Below are 18,752 nucleotides of genomic sequence, written 5' to 3' on the forward strand. Positions count from 1 at the left end.
GGAACAGAGAGGGACCCTAACGGCTGCCTGTCTGGGACCCAGAACAAAGGCCATGCATTAAAGGGCCAGCAGTTCATGAAATCAAAATAGTTGGAAAACACAGATATCAAAAAAGAAATGCCTACTGTACATTGGGAATCTTTTTTTCTTCTTATTTCTAAAGTTAGATATCTAAAACTACATTAATGATACATCTATATACATTATTTAATAGAAGTTCTGTTCTATAGTACTTTTGTACATGCTGGGCTTTATTACTAATTGCCAAAAGAAAAAATTACATAAGGCATATATATGTACAGTGGTTAGTCTTTAGCTCACCTGGGTCCTGTACCTGCAGTGCCCGCGCGGGCAAGCACCTTACCCTGTAGCAGATGAAATGTGTGGGATCTATAAAACTCAGGGCTGTACCCTATGACTCGCTGCGCGGTAGATAGGCACCTGAGACCTCGTTCGTCACATCCCAGGTAAAATCTTGGACACTCCCTTTAGAGTGATCTGGTATTGTTCAACACATGCAGGTTAGCAGCTCAAATCTCTAGGAGTTGAAGGTGGGTATTTTGAGAAGAGATCAAACTTGGGCCACAAATGTGGGCCCACGGCTCCTTAACCATCTGGTCTACCTTGTCAATCTGAACAGCTGAGAGAGGGCAGGTAGGAATTTTACACCTTGAAGACTTGTTTTCTGGTGATGTCAAAATTAAGTATAAAGAACAAAGCCAGAGAGATCAAAAGAAAGAGGATGAGTGACGAGGAAAGGCCACGTCTGGGGCAGGAGAGAGGGGGGCCCAGCCAGGCACTAAACTTTGGACTCATTCTCTAGATTTGCCACGTCACCATTCCTTTCTGTTTGCTCTTCCTGACTCTTCTCTTCCTCCTCAGTCTCCAGTTCTGCATGTTGGTTGAGTTTGCTGGACACAGACCAACTCAGGGGCATCTCTGCCCTGCTGGCCAGCTCGGCCAGCTCTTTGGCACTAAGGGACGGGGTGCTGGTCTCGTAGGTCTCGTGGAAGCTGTTGTAGTCAACTTCGTAGAAGCCGTCCTCCAGCGTCAGGACGGGCGTGAACCGGTAACCCCACAGGATCTCACTGGTGATGTAGGAGCTTCGGGCTTGGCACGTCATCCCTGCGGAGAGGAGAAGGGAGGCTTTAGTGAGCTTTCCTAGGCCCAGGACGCTCAGTGAGCCGGGCAGAGCTGCCTGGGGTGGCCTTCAGGTGCACTGAGAGATGCACAAGGGGCCAACACCGTGGAGGTGTCATTCACATTGTAGACACAGAGCCATGGAGGTTCCAGGACTCAGGGGACCACAGGTGCCTGCAAGCCCTGTGCATTCCCACAGGAAAGCCAGTGTGAGTGTGCACACAGGGGTATATGTGTCTGTGACTCTGCCTTGTCCCCTCCACCCTGGAGAGTCCTGAGGTCACGACTCTGGTCACCTGTGCTTTCAGAGGCTCTGCTTCAGCGCTAGTGGGACTTGAGTTCTTTGGTCACAGACCTGGAATGCAGTCTGGCTCATGGAACTAAACTTAGGTGGCCTCTGAGCTGGGGGCAGGGGCTAGGATTCCCCTCCCACTGTCATGACACCCAGGCCATGGCCTTGGCCTTGGCTGGAAGGGTGCACCCCTGAATTTTTACTTTCCCTCGGCCACCAGGGAAATCTGCTCAGATAGTGCATCAGGAGCTTAAGGGCTTCCCCCTTTTCTTATTTGCACAAAATGCCATGTGAACTACTGACAGACCAGGAAAAGGGCTTTCAAATGTGACCTGACAGAATGAAGGGCAGCCGTGTATCTTATTGGAAAAACCAGGCCTGAGCTCTTTCATTAACGTTCTTAGGAAATGGAGGCATGCATGTGGTCATTTGCTCGGGACCAAATTTCTGTTCGGCAAGTAGGTATAGTGTTTGCACTCACAGATGCTATAAGGGGCTCACAAAATGTTTTAATTTCCTTCAAAGTGTGGATTAAGAAAATGTAGAAGAAAATGTTACTATACTCACCTTTATACCAACACAGTTATAAAGTATAATTAAGACAACAGCTTTTCAGTAGAGCAAGGGACCCACAAAGCAACACAACCAAAGACTCATGATAGTCTTGCTGTGGACCTGAGTTCATTCAGGACAGCGGCTGGTCAGCTAGTCAGTATGTCATTTGTCAGGACAGCCAGTAACACGTATTAGGCTACTGCCTTGTGGTGGGGTAGGGGAAATGGAGACGTATGAGGTTTATTCAGAAGAGTCAGGGCCACAAAATACTCCTGAGGCATTGCACTTTCTTCTTGTGTCTAGAAGAAGAAACTGGGATTTACGGGTATGACTCCGCTGCAACTGTGAGGGCCCAGCCAGCACCAGCCCCGACTCCAGCTCTCTTCCTGCCCTTTTCCACTGGTCAATCCCACAAAACCCCACCTGTAAAATGAGCCCTGCAGGGGCTTCTATGTACAGAGAAGAGCAGATCAACACTGCCTTCCTGTTGTTTCTCAAATGGTTTTTGAGTTCCTCTATCTGTGCTGGGGGTGGTGGGGGCAGGCGGGATGGTAGGGATATGTGGGCTCAGAATGAGGTACGAATGGGAAACCAGGGGAAAGGATGCTAAACAACTTTATTTTCATAATGGAAGTGTGTGCTTACAGCTCTACACATGCACAGGGACTTCAGGAATATGTCAGAGTGCTTCAAAGCCCCCATGACCATCTTTCTGCAGATTTTCCTCTCATATTCTGATTACCTTGTTGCTTTCTCCAGATATTATCACTGTCCCAGACAGACACAATATTAAACAATTACTACTGATTGTTTCTGGAAATCACATAACATAATATAAAATATAATCTACCCAGACTTTCATTTCTGGCTGCATAAATAACCAAACAGAACTGGAAATAAATACAAATATTCAAATTAAAGTCTAAATGGAGTTTTACAGTAGTTGGAATTGGCTGAAGAGAGAATTAGAAGTTTGGCAATGAGTGTGAAGGAGCTACACAGGATACAGTCAAGAGGATGCCATTAGAAATGCAAAATGAAAACTTTGGAAATCTCATTTCTTCATAAAGGAGATGAAAACACTGGCAAAAATTGACAAAATAAGTTAGAGTTCTGTAAGTTAACTCATGCACAGGGACTTCAGGAATATGTCAGAGTGTGGGACTGTGAACATGTCTGAGAAAGACCTGAGAAAGACCTGAGAAAGCCCTGAGCTCACCTCTGGTTGACCTTGAGGCTTGTGCAAGCAGGAGGTGAAGGTTAAGGCAGAGTTGTAAAGTGCCTGCCTGAATGTTTCAGGTAGGCCTACTATGCATGCAGAGCCTTTTGACAAAGACTGAGAGACTTATGTGTTACAGGATTTTAAGGAAATTTTTGTCTAATCATTAGCTGGCCACTAAGTTAACTGAGCAGAGAGCTCAGTAATCATACACTAAAGAGTAAAAAACTTACATAATTTCCTCTGAAAAGCCACTAAAAAATACACATTGTAACAACAACAGAAATCTTGAGAGGAAGGGGAATTTTTATTCTCAGGGTTGATACATTATATTATTTTCCACAAAAATTTATGAATGCAAAGAATGAAGAAAGTATGCCCCATACATAGAAAGAAAGTAGTCAAGGAAAACTGTCCCAGAGAACGTCCAGACACTGGAGTCATTAGACAAAAACTTTAAATGAACTATTTAAAACATATCCAAAGGACTAAAGTAAGTCATGTTTTTTTTTGTTTTTGTTTTTTTGTTTTTTTTTAATGAAGGGAATTAGGAGAATGATGTCTCACCAAGTAGAGAATATCTGTAAAATACCAAAATTGATTTTCAGGTGAAAAGTACAATATATGAAAGAAAGCTTCACTGGAGAGACAGCATATTTGAGTTGTCAGAAGAAGGAATCAGTTAGCTTAAAGATCAGTGAGCGCAATGAAGATTACCGAGGAACATAAAGAAAAAAGAATGAAGAAACATGAGCATAGTCTCAGAGACTGAGATACCAACATATGCATAATGGGAGTTTCAGAAGAAGAATACAGAGAGAAAGGAGAGGAAGAAATAATTGAAGATGTAATGGCTGAAAACCAGATCCAAGAAGCTAAACAAACTCTAAATAAGATGGACTCAAAGATATTCGAACCTAGCACATCTTAATTAAACTGTTGGAGCATAATCATAAGGAGGGCATCCTGAAATCAGCAAGAGATAAGTAACTCATCACATAGAAGTGATCCTTGATAATCCTAACAGCTGATTTCTCATAAAACACTATGGAAGTGAGAAGGCCGTGGGAAGGTATTTTTCAAAGCAAGCACTGAAAGAAAAAGACTGTCAACCAAAAACTTAATATCCAGCAAAATTATTCTTCACCAATGATGGAGAAATTAACTCTCTCCACAAACAATAATGGAGAGAATTTGTGACTAGCCTGCTAGCCATCCTGCACTACAAGAATAACGTATGAAGTCCTTCTGCGAGATGAAGGGATACCAGACAATAACTCAGACCTCATCAAGAAACAAAAAAGGAAGGTCTGGTAAAGGTAAATACATAAATATGTTTTTCTCTAGTGTAATTTTATGGTTACTTCATTTTGATGCCATTTTTGTTATTCCATTATGTAGATATACTATAGTTAATTCAATAAATAAAATGATGTGATTCAAAAGTATGTGGCATGGCTATTTCTTGAGGGCAATGTTGATAGTATTGAGTAATTTTGTGAAAATTGTGCTATTATGGGCCCAAGTGTACTGAGATGGCTGAATTGTGTTCCTTCAAACCCACAGGTTGAGATCCTAACCCCCAGTATTTCACAATGATGCATTTTGTGATGAGATCTTTAAAAGAGGTAATAAAGTTAAAATAAGGTCATCTGGGTGGGCCTTAAGAGGAGATTAGGACACAAACCATGCAGGGGGATGACCGTGTGAGGACAGGCAGAAGTCACCATCTGCAGGCCAGGGAGAGTCCTCAGAAGAAACCAATCCTCTGACAGCTTGCTCTCACACTTCTGGAGTTCAGAATTGTGAAAAAATAAATTTGTGATGTCTAAGCCATCAAATCCGTGAAACATTACAGCAGCTCTAACCAACAAATAGATTTACTGAGATCTGTAGGAAGAGCAAAATACCTCTTTCTAATGCCATTTTAATAGGAGTATTTAATTTGTGTATTAAAAAGAAGCAAGATTTAAGCCCATGGTCTTGGATGCTTTTACAGTTTTTATTCATCGTTGGCATCTGAATTCATTTTAAAAGCGATAGAGAAAGCACATTAATGTGCTTGTCTATTAGAAAAGCTTTCCTCAGGTAAATTGGTAATTTTCCCTTTCTTTAGAAAGAGTCTTTTTCACATACTGGCCTTGGTCCCAGTTCAGTGCCCCCCCCCCCCCACTGAATTTGAAAAAGTGATAGAGTGAAATCAACTTGGCTGGTCTCAGAGGAGGTGGAGTTGCCGAATGGGGTCAGTGTCCGTACCTGCTCTGCAGGTCAGGGGGAGGTGATCCCGAGGAGCCTGGCCGGTGGGTGAGGAACTCTGGAAAAAGGCCTCATTGGTGAAGAATGAAGGGTGGGGAGACTAGTTCTGGTCACACCCTGTGGCCCTGCGGGCTGGCTGGCCTCTTGTTTTGTTTTGCTTCCCTTTTATTAAGGAACTTGGTTGACAAATAAACTTGTGTCTATTTCTGGTGTGCCGCACGCAGCAGCAGCAGCGTGTCTTGATACTGAGCCATGCTAATGAACGCATCGGATTCACACGCCACCTGCCTCCTTGGCCTTGGCTGACGCTTCAACAAAGGAGCCCCCCCCTCGCTCCAAGCAGGTACTTGACGCTAAGAGGAGGTGCCCAGGGACGGCTTGCTGTCGCTCCCTGGTGACATTAGAGCTGCATTGCTAAACAAAAGGATGCCTTAGAAAAGAGCAGACTTCTGCCTCTGACTTACACAGGAAGGACCCTCAGCTAGAGTTTGAGATGCTGGAAACCTCCCAAACCACAGCTTGAATCACACCTGAGTTGGCGGAAAGTAGGAGCCAGGACTCCTGGTGCTGGGGAAGAGGCCGGACACCCGCTGCTCCTTCCCCACTCATCACAACCCAGACCGCTGCACAGTACAGAGAGCAGGTGCCCCAGAGGCTGGAAAGTCCAGAGTGGCCGGAGGAGGGGGCCAGGAGCGAGACCTGAAGACTGACCTGTCCAGGGGAATTCCTTGTCCCGCTTCCTCCCTCACCCCTGGCTTTCCAGTGGCCCCAGGGCCAGCGAGTGCTGATGGCAGAGTCTCTCAGGAGACCCCGTCTCCCTGAGCAGAGCCAGGAGCAGGTGCTCTGGAGCCAGGGAGCGGGTGGGGCTCCCTCTGCCAAGCGTGAGGCTCCAGCCCGGCCTGAGTACAGCCTGTAACCAGTTGCCCTGCAGAGGCACTGAGTGCCCGAGGACTGTGGCTGACAGGAGTCCTGGCAAAGGGATCCTGTGGCTACGGGCTCCTCTTGCCACGGGCTCCTCTTGCCTCTTCTCCCCAACAGTGACCCCAGTTGCCTGAGAGCACACAGCAGCTCAGATGGCAAAAATGCTGAGAAACCTTGTCTTTATAAGGAGGAGGCTGAGAAAAGAGGGCCAGGGCCTGAAAAGGGCGGGAAACCCCACCGAGCGGAGGACTGGAGAAGGGCGTTCCTGAGTCCCATCAGGAACCCCTCCAATCCTGAGCTTTGCACATGAAGGACAGAAAACAATCAGATGAACAGAAGCAATGACCTTGCATTTCATGACATAGTCACGCTTCCAGACGACCGAAGAAGCAGTAAAGGAAATTCAACAACACTTAGTACTGAATAGCGTTGAAATTCTAAATGTCAAACTGTGGGTTATACGTCAGGAAGACAAACTTATCGACCTAAATGACAGTATTAGCAAAGGAGGAAATCTGAAAACTGATATGCAGAATGTCCAACTTAAGAAATCAGAAGAATAAACAACAGAATCGATCCCTGAGAAATAGGGAGTAAAGGTCAGTATATAAATTAGTAAAATAGGAGATGAACAATAGAGAAGGCCCAGAGAAGGAAAAGTTGGTAGTGTGATGTTCTAGCTCTTAAAATAAGTGGTCAGATTTCAAATGTTTTATCATTATGCTCGTGACCTAACCTGTGGCGTGATCATTTTGTATTTATCACATACTGTTTAAAAAAATCACCAAATTCCATTCTCATTGGAACATTAGCTTGCCTCTGATCATGTGTGCAAGGGTCCTGTGGTTGATTCCATGGGCTCTGAATGTTTACTTGCGGGAGGAGCTGCTGTTTGTAGAAGCTCTGAAGTTCAAAGGTCTGAGAACTTGGAGTTGCTGATGATCTGGAAGACAGAGTGAGCTCACCTTCTCCCTGCCTATTTGCTCTACCTGGCAAACAAGTAGATGGATTAGCTGATGCCCGCTCACATTTCTCCACCAGGACCCTCTCTGTTTGGTTCCTAGCTGATATTCTCAGAGTTTAACTTGCAGGGTAGGGTGTGGGGACCATCCGTCTTTTGGTGGGCACTCATTCCTTGGGAAGACCGTGTGGGAAGGATGGGGTGGAGGTGGAGGGAGGGAGACCTGTTATGGTTTGGATACGGTGTCCCCCAAACTCCTGTGTTAATTCAGGAATGTTCCAAGGTGATGTGACTGGACTGCGAGAGCTGGAACCTGACCAGCCCATCCTAGTTTGAGTGGACTGGGTGGTGACTGTGGGCAGGTGGGGTGTGGCTGGAGGAGGGGGGCACCGGGGTGAGCCCTGGGGCCCCCTTCCCTCTCTCTGCTTCCTGATCCTGTCGCCAGCTGACCAGCTCTCCTCCAAGGGGCCCTTTGGCCATGACGCTCCTCATCACCTTGGGCCCGCACAGGGGACTTAGGTGACCACAGAATGAACCTCTGGAACCATGAGCCAAATGAGCTTCCCCTCCTGTCAGTTGTTGTTGGGTATTTTGGTCACAGAGGGACTGAACACCTACCTAGGAGCCAGGACCACAAACTGAGGCCCCGCTAAGGAATCTGTAAGGAGCACTGAGCAAACAGGGAGGCAGGCCCTGCAAGACGGGGATGGACAGGCCAAGTTCTGCTTTGGACTTTAGTGATGCGTGGACTCCACACAGACGAGAGCTGTGCTCAGAGGGCCCTGGGTAAGCCACAGGTACAGTCAGTAGAGAGCAAACATCCAAGCTGCTGGCGAGCAAGACGGCGGGGAAACAAGATGGACAGATCCACCCTCCCCACTTATGAATGCTGCAGAATAAGGCTATGTTGTCAATATATTAAAAAAAAAACAGAATTGATTACAGATGCTCTGCCACTTTATTTCAAATACCAGGCTATGTGATGTGACGTTTTCCTGCTGGTTGACCCTTGTGCCCGTTCTTTTTAAGAACGGCCTGGGTGAGCCCGGTTGTAAAGCGCTGAGCACTCTGTTTATCAGTCCTAGCACCGAGTCACCCAATGGGGAAGAATGATCCTGGCGATTTGCCCAGCCTGGTGTCCAAAGCGGCAGGTCAGGGAATCTCGTGCATTATTTAAACAGCAATGAGCAATGCTTTATGCTTAGAAATGCCTCCCATCCACAGTCCTGTGTCTCCTGTCACCCAAATCGGAGGCCGGTGAGGTGTACTTTCAGGCTGCAGAAGCAAATCAAAATGTGCATATTTAAAAATGGCTGGAAAAAAGAGATGCTCTCCACTGATACTCCTAATCCTACTCTTACCAAAGTAACGGATGCACTTACAGATGAAGGACTGAAGGAAGCACCAGGTGCTGTTCCCCCAGTGCCAGGCACTGGCTGCTTCCTGTCCACCACCCCATCCTCACAGCAGCCCTCTGGGGCGGATGCTGCTGCGGTCTCTCTTTACAGGTGATTTGCTTTTCCAAAGTAAAGAGAGGTTAAGTAACTTTCCTGGGTCACACAGGCTATAGACTGAATGGTGTGCCCCTCAAATTCATATCTTGAAGCTCTGAGTCCCTGGAGATTTCCTCTTAGGGAGGTGATGAAGATGAAGTGGGTTCTAAAGGCCCCGATCCTGTAAGACTGGCGTCTTCCTAGAGGAAGAGACAGCACGGCTCCCCCTCCCTGCCCAGGCTCCCCAGAAAAGGCCGTGTGAGGACCAGCCAGCTGGGGAGAGAGCCCTCACCAGGAGCAGATCCCCTTCCCAAGCCATCTCTCTCCCCTCCGTCTCTCTCTTCCCCAAAGGCAGGACTCAAGCCCCCACAAGCTGTACTTTACCACTGGTTCCATGTGACCAACACAAAGAGCAGTTTAGGAATTACCACACCAGCCGTTCTTCTGAGGAGCCCTTACACAGACTCAGACCTCAAAGGCAAGGACCCACATTATTTCAGTTGAAACAGGAAAATCCACGGGAACCGTTTTCATTTGGTCTAATCCCAGGTTGGGGCCAGTTGATGGTGCACCAATCAGAGACTGCCATGTGCCCTCAAGAGCCAATCAGAACCTCCCTGCTCCCCGAGTCCCACGCAGCAGGACCTGGGCCACTCCAGGGCTCTCTTTCAAGACTTCCTCCTTTTCTCTCTACAACTCACTCTCCTTCGGGTCCTTTGAGTTTCCACTGGAAGGAAATGACGGTAGCCAACAACCTGTGCCAGGTGAATAGACAGCCTGTGGTTAATTCATCGAGTGATCGTAATTTATTTTGTTGTTGTTGTTGACACTAACAAGACCTAGGAGGTAAAATTGAAAATACTTTTTAACCTTAGAATATTCCCATTGAGATTATGCCACCAAAACACCTTTTTAAAAAGACTCTTGATAAATCCTACAGACGGGGAGAAAATCTTCACCACCAGTACCTCAGATAAGGCATACAAAGAATTCAAAAATTTACCACCAGAAAAGTAAACACCAGCAATAAATGGGCAGAGGAACTGAGGAAGCACTTTACGGAAGAAGAAACAAATGGTCAAACAATATGTGGAGGGCTGGGGATGTAGCTCAGGTGGTGGAGGGCTTGCCTCGAATGCACAAGGCCCCCGGTTCAATCCCCAGCACCACCCACTCACACACACACAAACACACAAAAAAAGTGTTCAACATCTCTACAATTAGAGACATGCAAATCAAAACTACACTGAGGTTCCATCTCACTCCAGTCAGAATGGCAGTTATAAAGAATACTAATAACAATAAGCGTTGGCGACGATGTGGGGGGAAAAGGGAACACTCATATATTGCAAATTGGTGCAACCACTTTGGAAAGTAGTATGGAGCTTCCTCAGAAAACTTGGAATGGAACCACCATTTGACTCCTTGGTATATACCCAAAGGACTTAAAATCAGCATACTACAGTGACGAAGCCAAATCCATGTTTATAGCAGCTCAACTCACAGTAGCCAAGCTATGGAGACAACCTCAGTGTCCTTCAATGGATGAATGGATAAAGAGAATGTGGTATATATACACAATGGAATATTACTCAGCCATAAAGAAGAATGAAATGATGGCATTTGCTGGTAAATGGATGGAACTGGAGAACATCATGCTAAGTGAAATAAGCCAAATATCACCCCCCCCAAACCAAAGGCCAAATGTTCTCTCTGGTTTGTGGATGATACTCAAAACAAGGGAGGTTGGGGAGAGGAATAATAGAAATCCATTGGATGAGACAAAATGAAATGAAGGGAAGGGAGGGGGGACGGCAATAGGAAAGACAGTGGAATCAGTTGGTTATCAGTTTCCTAGCATTGATTTGTGTACATGACCAGAATAGCCCACAGCATGTGCAGCCACAAGAATGGGGCCCTAAATAGAATAAGTCACACTCTGTGTGTGTATAACCTGCCAAATACATTCCACTGTTGTGTAAAACTAAAAAGAACTAATTAAAAACAGTCTCTTGAACTTGCTCTTCTTCTTCTTTTTTTTTTTTTTAATGTGCAGTCATGTTATCCAGGGTGTAACTAGTTGGGTGGATTCATTTCTGTTTGTATTTCCTTTGCTTTTGTCATCTCTTTTTTGTTTTTTAGTTAGGAAACCCTTTTGAATTATTGAGATTTCAATCAGCCTAAAAGCCTGCCGCGCTCCCCAGCCATTCTGCCCACCTCCTGTGTGAGACGACTCTCCTTCTGCTTTATCCTTCCTGCTTCTTTTAGCAAAAATAAGCCAACATACCCACTCCCGTGTGGGCACCGCGTCTTATTCCCCGCAGAGGGAGTGCCGCAGGGGAGACACCCAACGACAGTTTCTTTCTGCTGAAGCCACTTGAACCACTTAATGTGCTCCTTGCCTTGGACAGAAGACAGGCTCCTCCGTGATGTGGGGAGCCGTGGGCCTGCTGTGCGGGTGGAGTGGAGGGGGCTACCTTTCTGGCTCAGTCCCTCTCTGCCATGTGGGGGGTAATGACCAAGTGGAGGCCTGAGCATCCCTGGAGTCCACACCCTGAAGTGCTGAGCACAGGGTTCTGCTGGGGGACCCCCTGGCCGCTCCCCACTTCCTTTCCTCCCTGTGGTGGGGTGTGAGAGCTGCTGCCCCCTCTAGCAGAATTAGCAGCGCTGATCCATAGCTTGTCCCTTGCCTCAAGCATCTTGGGGTTTGTTGACTCAAAAGGAACAAAAGCCCTGCCGGGGAGATCTGGTGCGCTGCGTCTGGACTCGCCATTGATGTCAGGGGTTACTTGATGCATCGTCCTTCTTTGAACATTTCAAAACACTCTTTGATGCTAGATATCTGAAGAGTCCCTCTGATCTTCAGTGGCCCTCATTAGTCTGTGTTGCAGACAGCAGCTCTTCCTTTAGTCGGGGATTCTTGGGGGAATCTGAGGAGACCCACAGACTCTCTTTTCTTAAAACGTAACACGGACGGAGTTTTGAGAACGGTCAGATGACCGTGGGGTCACAAGTTCAAACCAACGAACAAAACAGAAGAAGAAACCGCTCTGTTTTTGGGAAAAGTGTGTCCATGCATGTAAAGGGGAGGGAGCTTCAGGAATAGGAGTAGGAGAGAGGGGGAATAGGAAGAGAGGATGGGCTTAGACCAGGACTGAACCGTAGGGTCATAGGGTCCTCTTGTGACTCTGCAGTATCGGGAACTCTCCCCATCGGACTTTCTCAAGGAATCGCAGTTTCCATCATGAGTCCGTCTCAAGTCTGGGGTGGGCTTCCTTGGGCAGGGTTGCTGTCTTGGCCGTGGATGGCTCACCTCCACCCCCGAGTACTGTGCTCAGCAATGTGTCCAATAAAGACAGGCTGAGGACTAAGTGCAAAGAGGACCCAGGAGGTGGTGACTTATCTGTCCATTCACCACGTATGTACTGAAGGTCTGTCTGTGTGTGCCAGGCCCCTCGAGGGGTTCTGGGGTAGAATGATCATGGTCCCTGGGTTCGTCAGATTCGTAGTCCATTGAGAACCAAGTAGACATTCAAATCCACATAGATTGCCACAATAAATCATGCAGCGGAGAAAAGGCAGAGTCCTTTTCACTAATTCCCACACTAGATCACACCCACAGTGTCCCCGAGGATATGACATTGGAGCTGAGACTTGGAGGGTTAGCAGAGGTGGGTGGGGTGGGAAGAAATACCCTGGGAGCAGAAGGAGGGTCTGTCACAGGAGAGTCCTGGGTCACTGGAGGAACTGGAGGAGGATTAGTGAGTGGGCACTAAAGCTGGCCATGCTAATGGTGGGGAAGGGTAGCTCCTGAGAAATACAGTGATGCGAGAACTCACAGGTGAGTGGAGGGGAGCTTGGCACCAAATGAACATACCACTGTGCCATTTTCTGGGTGAGGTAGGGGTGTGCATGGGGAGACTTGAAATCCGTGCAAAGTGCAGAGTAGTTTGATCAGAGAAACGAAGAAGAATTTAGACAGGTGGATACTTGTGACTTTTCAGTGAGTACTTACTGGTTCTCTACCCCCACAGCCATTTCCTTTCCCTCTTGATGTGGTCTCATGAAGCACAATAACATTTCAGATCACAGGATCTACCCCTCCCCAGCATTAGCACTGCCAGCTTTCGTGCCCAGAGTTGTATCAGGTGTTCCCCCATTGTAGTCCATGAATTTGGGGGGCCCCCTTGGCCCACGTTTATAATGTGTTCCATTTCCCTGTCCACGTGGGACACTGATGGTTCCTTCAGGTTGAATTTAAAGACCATGGCCCAAAGTGGCTGGCAGGAGTGAGCCTCCCCAGGGTTGTGAACCAGGGCACATGGCACCCTGCTGGTGGTCGGCCACCATATGGGACTGGGAGCTCAGATGGCCATCGTAAGCTACCTTGTGGAGACGCCTCACCTGTCCATCAACTTTGTACTTAGGAGAGGCAGTGAGCTTCAGGATTGCTCAAGCCGGGTTGTCACCAGCATTCTAGGACAATCCGTCTGGCCCAGGCACCAGTTTATCCTCACGTGTTACTTCATTCACACATGACAGCAGCGGGGAGGGCCGGGCCTTGGCTGCCTGCTGGGTCAGAGCCGGCTGAGACCAGCACATTCACCTGTTGAGCAGGGAGTTTTGGAGCCTTGCAGGTGCCAGATCCTGTGGTTGGTGGTGAGGTTCAGTGGTGAGCCTCAGCCTCCCACAGTCCACTGTCCAGCACAGGGACAGGTCCAAGGACCCAACACCACTGATAAATTCTCCCCAAATTGGAATGAATGGATGGGCTTCCCATCATCACCCAGATGATCCAGGGGAGTTGGTCCATATTTCCTGAATGACTATGGCCTTAGAAAGCAAAATCGACAAATAACCCCCTTCAGTGCTCCTTCAGAGTGTTCTTGATATTCGTTTCAAGCTACTTTGTCTTCTGTAGAAATACGATTTTGAAGGGGTGGGAAGGAGACAGTGAGACTTTTCTCCCTATGTGATCTTCCCACACACGACGGGCGACACCCGAGGGTCAGCCTGCTGTGCTGCTGACATCGGGAGCCTGGAGGAGGCCTTGATGGGTCTTCACTGCCCCGCTGAGGGCCGAGGACACGTCACCTTCTAGATGGTGCCTGGAAGCTGCGTTTTCCTGGAGGGGGATGACGTGTGGTTTTTCCTGTTGGTCCACGTGCTCCTGGCTGCCCCGAGCCGTTGCTTTATGGGGTGGATGGCGAGGGCTGGGGTGGATGGAGAGGGGTGGATGGCGAGGGGTGGATGGAGAGAGCTGGGTGGATGGAGAGGGGTGGATGGAGAGGGCTGGGGTGGATGGAGAGGGGTGGATGGAGAGGGGTGGATGGCGAGGGCTGGGGTGGATGGAGAGGGGTGGGTGGAGAGGGGTGGATGGAGAGGGGTGGGTGGAGAGGGGTGGATGGAGAGAGCTGGGGTGGATGGAGAGGGGTGGATGGAGAGGGCTGGGGTGGATGGAGAGGGGTGGATGGAGAGGGGTGGGTGGAGAGGGGTGGATGGAGAGGGCTGGGGTGGATGCAGAGGGGTGGATGCAGAGGGGTGGGTGGAGAGGGGTGGGTGGAGAGGGCTGGGGTGGATGGAGAGGGGTGGATGGAGAGGGCTGGGGTGGATGGAGAGGGGTGGATGGAGAGGGGTGGGTGGAGAGGGCTGGGGTGGATGGAGAGGGGTGGATGGAGAGGGGTGGGTGGAGAGGGCTGGGGTGGATGGAGAGGGGTGGATGCAGAGGGGTGGGTGGCGAGGGCTGGGGTGGATGCAGAGGGGTGGATGGAGAGGGCTGGGGTGGATGGAGAGGGGTGGATGCAGAGGGGTGGGTGGCGAGGGCTGGGGTGGATGGAGAGGGGTGGATGGAGAGGGCTGGGGTGGATGGAGAGAGCTGGGTGGAGAGGGGTGGGTGGAGAGGGCTGGGGTGGATGGAGAGGGGTGGATGCAGAGGGGTGGGTGGCGAGGGCTGGGGTGGATGGAGAGGGGTGGATGGAGAGGGCTGGGGTGGATGGAGAGAGCTGGGTGGAGAGGGGTGGATGGAGAGGGCTGGGGTGGATGCAGAGGGGTGGATGCAGAGGGGTGGGTGGAGAGGGGTGGGTGGCGAGGGCTGGGGTGGATGGAGAGGGGTGGGTGGAGAGGGGTGGATGGAGAGAGCTGGGTGGATGCAGAGGGGTGGATGCAGAGGGGTGGGTGGCGAGGGCTGGGGTGGATGGAGAGGGGTGGATGCAGAGGGGTGGGTGGCGAGGGCTGGGGTGGATGGAGAGGGGTGGGTGGAGAGGGGTGGATGGAGAGGGGTGGATGGAGAGGGGTGGATGGAGAGGGGTGGGTGGAGAGGGGTGGATGGAGAGGGGTGGATGGAGAGGGGTGGATGGAGAGGGGTGGGTGGAGAGGGGTGGATGGAGAGAGCTGGGTGGATGGAGAGGGGTGGATGCAGAGGGGTGGGTGGCGAGGGCTGGGGTGGATGGAGAGGGGTGGATGCAGAGGGGTGGGTGGCGAGGGCTGGGGTGGATGGAGAGGGGTGGGTGGAGAGGGGTGGGTGGTGAGGGCTGGGGTGGATGGAGAGGGGTGGGTGGATGGAGAGGGGTGGGTGGAGAGGGGTGGATGGAGAGGGGTGGGTGGAGAGGGGTGGATGGAGAGGGGTGGATGGAGAGAGCTGGGTGGATGCAGAGGGGTGGATGCAGAGGGGTGGGTGGAGAGGGCTGGGGTGGATGGAGAGGGGTGGATGGAGAGGGGTGGGTGGAGAGGGGTGGATGGAGAGGGGTGGGTGGAGAGGGGTGGATGGAGAGGGGTGGATGGAGAGGGCTGGGGTGGATGCAGAGGGGTGGATGGAGAGGGGTGGGTGGAGAGGGGTGGATGGAGAGGGGTGGATGCAGAGGGGTGGATGGAGAGAGCTGGGTGGGTGGAGAGGGGTGGGTGGAGAGGGGTGGATGGAGAGGGGTGGATGCAGAGGGGTGGGTGGCGAGGGCTGGGGTGGATGGAGAGGGGTGGATGGAGAGGGGTGGGTGGAGAGGGCTGGGGTGGATGGAGAGGGGTGGATGGAGAGGGGTGGGTGGAGAGGGGTGGATGGAGAGGGGTGGATGGAGAGGGGTGGATGGAGAGGGGTGGGTGGAGAGGGCTGGGGTGGATGGAGAGGGGTGGATGGAGAGGGGTGGGTGGAGAGGGCTGGGGTGGATGGAGAGGGGTGGATGCAGAGGGGTGGGTGGCGAGGGCTGGGGTGGATGGAGAGGGGTGGGTGGAGAGGGGTGGATGGAGAGGGGTGGATGCAGAGGGGTGGGTGGCGAGGGCTGGGGTGGATGGAGAGGGGTGGATGGAGAGGGGTGGGTGGAGAGGGCTGGGGTGGATGGAGAGGGGTGGATGGAGAGGGGTGGGTGGAGAGGGGTGGATGGAGAGGGGTGGATGGAGAGGGGTGGATGGAGAGGGGTGGGTGGAGAGGGCTGGGGTGGATGGAGAGGGGTGGATGGAGAGGGGTGGGTGGAGAGGGCTGGGGTGGATGGAGAGGGGTGGATGCAGAGGGGTGGGTGGCGAGGGCTGGGGTGGATGGAGAGGGGTGGGTGGAGAGGGGTGGATGGAGAGGGGTGGATGGAGAGAGCTGGGTGGATGCAGAGGGGTGGATGCAGAGGGGTGGGTGGAGAGGGCTGCTGCGGAGGGCACAGGCCAGCTCTGACCCTGGCAGGCTGCACACTCTGAGTCCACATGGGAACAGTGGCCCAGGGAGCAGGGCTCTCGCTGGCAGGAGCAAAGCTTATTGAGGAACCAAGGACTCGGCAGCCCCAGAGGTCACAGCTATGGGGACTGAGGTCTCCCGCCCTCCCTGGAGAGCAGATGGGCAGGGTCAGGGCCGTGGAGGGCAGGCCTAGGGTCTGGGTACCGCCCAGGTTGCTCAGGAGGGCCTCGGGACCCCTGCCCTGGGCCTGACCCGTGTGTGGGAAAAGGCCAAGATGGAACCAGGGTGGGGAATTTCAGGAGAACTGGACAGTGCCAGGAGCTTGAGGCCCACTTCTGGGAAGTTCTGGAAGATTTCTAGCATCCGGAGTAGCCGGGAGCCCTGGAGAACACCACCAGGGACTGTCCAGGAGCAGCCCCAGCCCGTGCCCAGCCCAGGTCCCCAGAGTCAGTGTGAGTGAGAGAGAAAGTGTGTGTGTGACTGTGTGTGTGAGAGAGGGTGTGAGAGTGTGTGTGTGTGTGTGTGAGAGAGGAAAGAGTGTGTGCAAGAGAGAGTGTGTATGAGAGAGTGCGAGTCAGAGGGTGTGTGTATGACTGGTGTGTGTATGAGAGGGTGTTTGTGACTGTGTGTGTGAGAGAGAGAGAGAGAGGGTAAGACAGTGTGTGTGTGTGTGTGAGAGAGAGAGAGAGAGTGTGTGCGAGAGAGAGTGTGTGTGAGAGAGTGCGAGTCAGAGGGTGTGTGTATGACTGGTGTGTGTATGAGAGGGTGTTTGTGACTGTCTGTGTGAGAGAGAGGGTGTGAGAGAGTGTGTGTGTGTGTGAGAGAGAGAGAAGGAGTGTGCGAGAGAGACTGTGTGTGTGAGAGAGAGAAAGAGTGTGTGCAAGAGAGAGTGTGTATGAGAGAGTGCGAGTCACAGGGTGTGTGTATGACTGGTGTGTGTATGAGAGGGTGTTTGTGACTGTGTGTGTGAGAGAGAGGGTAAGACTGTGTGTGTGTGTGTGTGAGAGAGAGAGAGAGAGAGAGAAAGAGTGTGCGAGAGAGACTGTGTGTGTGAGAGAGAGAAAGAGTGTGTGCAAGAGAGAGTGTGTATGAGAGAGTGCGAGTCAGAGGGTGTGTGTATGACTGGTGTGTGTATGAGAGGGTGTTTGTGACTGTGTGTGTGAGAGAGAGGGTAAGACTGTGTGTGTGAGTGTGTGTGTGTGAGAGAGAGAGAGAGAGAGAGAGAAAGAGTGTGTGCGAGAGAGACTGTGTGTGAGAGAGTCAGTGCGAGTCAGAGGGTGTGTGTATGTCTGTGTGTGTATGAGAGGGTGTTTGTGACTGTGTGTGTGAGAGAGAGGGTGTGAGAGAGTGTGTGTATGTGAGAGTGTGTGTGTGAGAGGGTGTGAGAGAGAATATATGTGTGTGAGAGTGTGTCAGTGTGTGTGAGAGTGTGTGTGTGAGAGAGTGTTTGTGTGATAGAGAGTGTGGGTGTGTGGGAGTGTCTGTATGTGTGAGAGTGTGTAAGAGAGTGTGTATGTGAGTATATGTGTGAGAGTGTATGTGTGTATGTGAGAGTGTGTGTGTGTGTGTGTGAGAGTGTGTGTGTGAGAGTGTATGTGTGTATATGAGAGAGTGTGTGTGTGAGTGTGTGTGTGTGAGTGTGTGTGTATGTGAGAGAGTGTGTGTGTGTGTGAGTGTGTGTATGTGAGAGAGTGTGTGTGTGAGTGTGTGTGTGTGAGTGTGTGTATGTGAGAGAGTGTGTGTGTGAGTGTGTGTGTATGTGAGAGAGAGAGAGTGTGTGTGTGTGTGTGTGTGAGTGTGTGTGAGTGTGATAGAGAGTGTGTGTGTGATAGAGAGTGTGGGTGTGTGAGAGAGTCTATGTGTGAGAGTGTGTAAGAGTAAGAGAGTGTGTATGTAAGTATATGTGTGAGAGTGTATGTGTGTATGTGAGAGTGTGTGTGTGTGTGTGTGAGTGTGTGTGTGAGTGTGTGTGTATGTGAGTGTGTGTGAGTGTGTGTATGTGAGAGAGTGTGTGTGTGAGTGTGTGTGTGTGAGTGTGTGTATGTGAGAGAGTGTGTGTGTGAGTGTGTGTGTGTGAGTGTGTGTATGTGAGAGAGTGTGTGTGTGAGTGTGTGTGTGTGAGTGTGTGTATGTGAGAGAGTGTGTGTGTGAGTGTGTGTGTGTGTATGTGAGAGAGTGTGTGTGTGAGTGTGTGTGTGTGAGTGTGTATATGTGAGAGAGTGTGTGTGTGTGTGTGTGTGAGTGTGTGTATGTGAGAGAGTGTGTGT

The 18,752-nt window shown here is 50.6% G+C and overlaps 1 protein-coding gene across 1 annotated transcript in view; it reads right to left on the minus strand.

The window, feature by feature from the left end:
- Positions 1-799: 799 nt before the first annotated feature.
- Positions 800-18,752, minus strand: part of KCNJ6 (potassium inwardly rectifying channel subfamily J member 6) — a gene marked incomplete at both ends in the record, with an annotated part of 182,829 nt that continues 164,876 nt past the window's right edge. Inside the window, one exon of the mRNA XM_081302464.1 lies at positions 800-1,125. Within this exon, the coding sequence (XP_081158590.1) occupies positions 800-1,125 (326 nt within the window). The remainder of the gene's footprint in view (positions 1,126-18,752) is intronic.

Source organism: Spermophilus citellus (assembly GCF_964194105.1).
Source record: "Spermophilus citellus genome assembly, chromosome: 7".
NCBI classification, from domain to species: domain Eukaryota; kingdom Metazoa; phylum Chordata; class Mammalia; order Rodentia; family Sciuridae; genus Spermophilus; species Spermophilus citellus.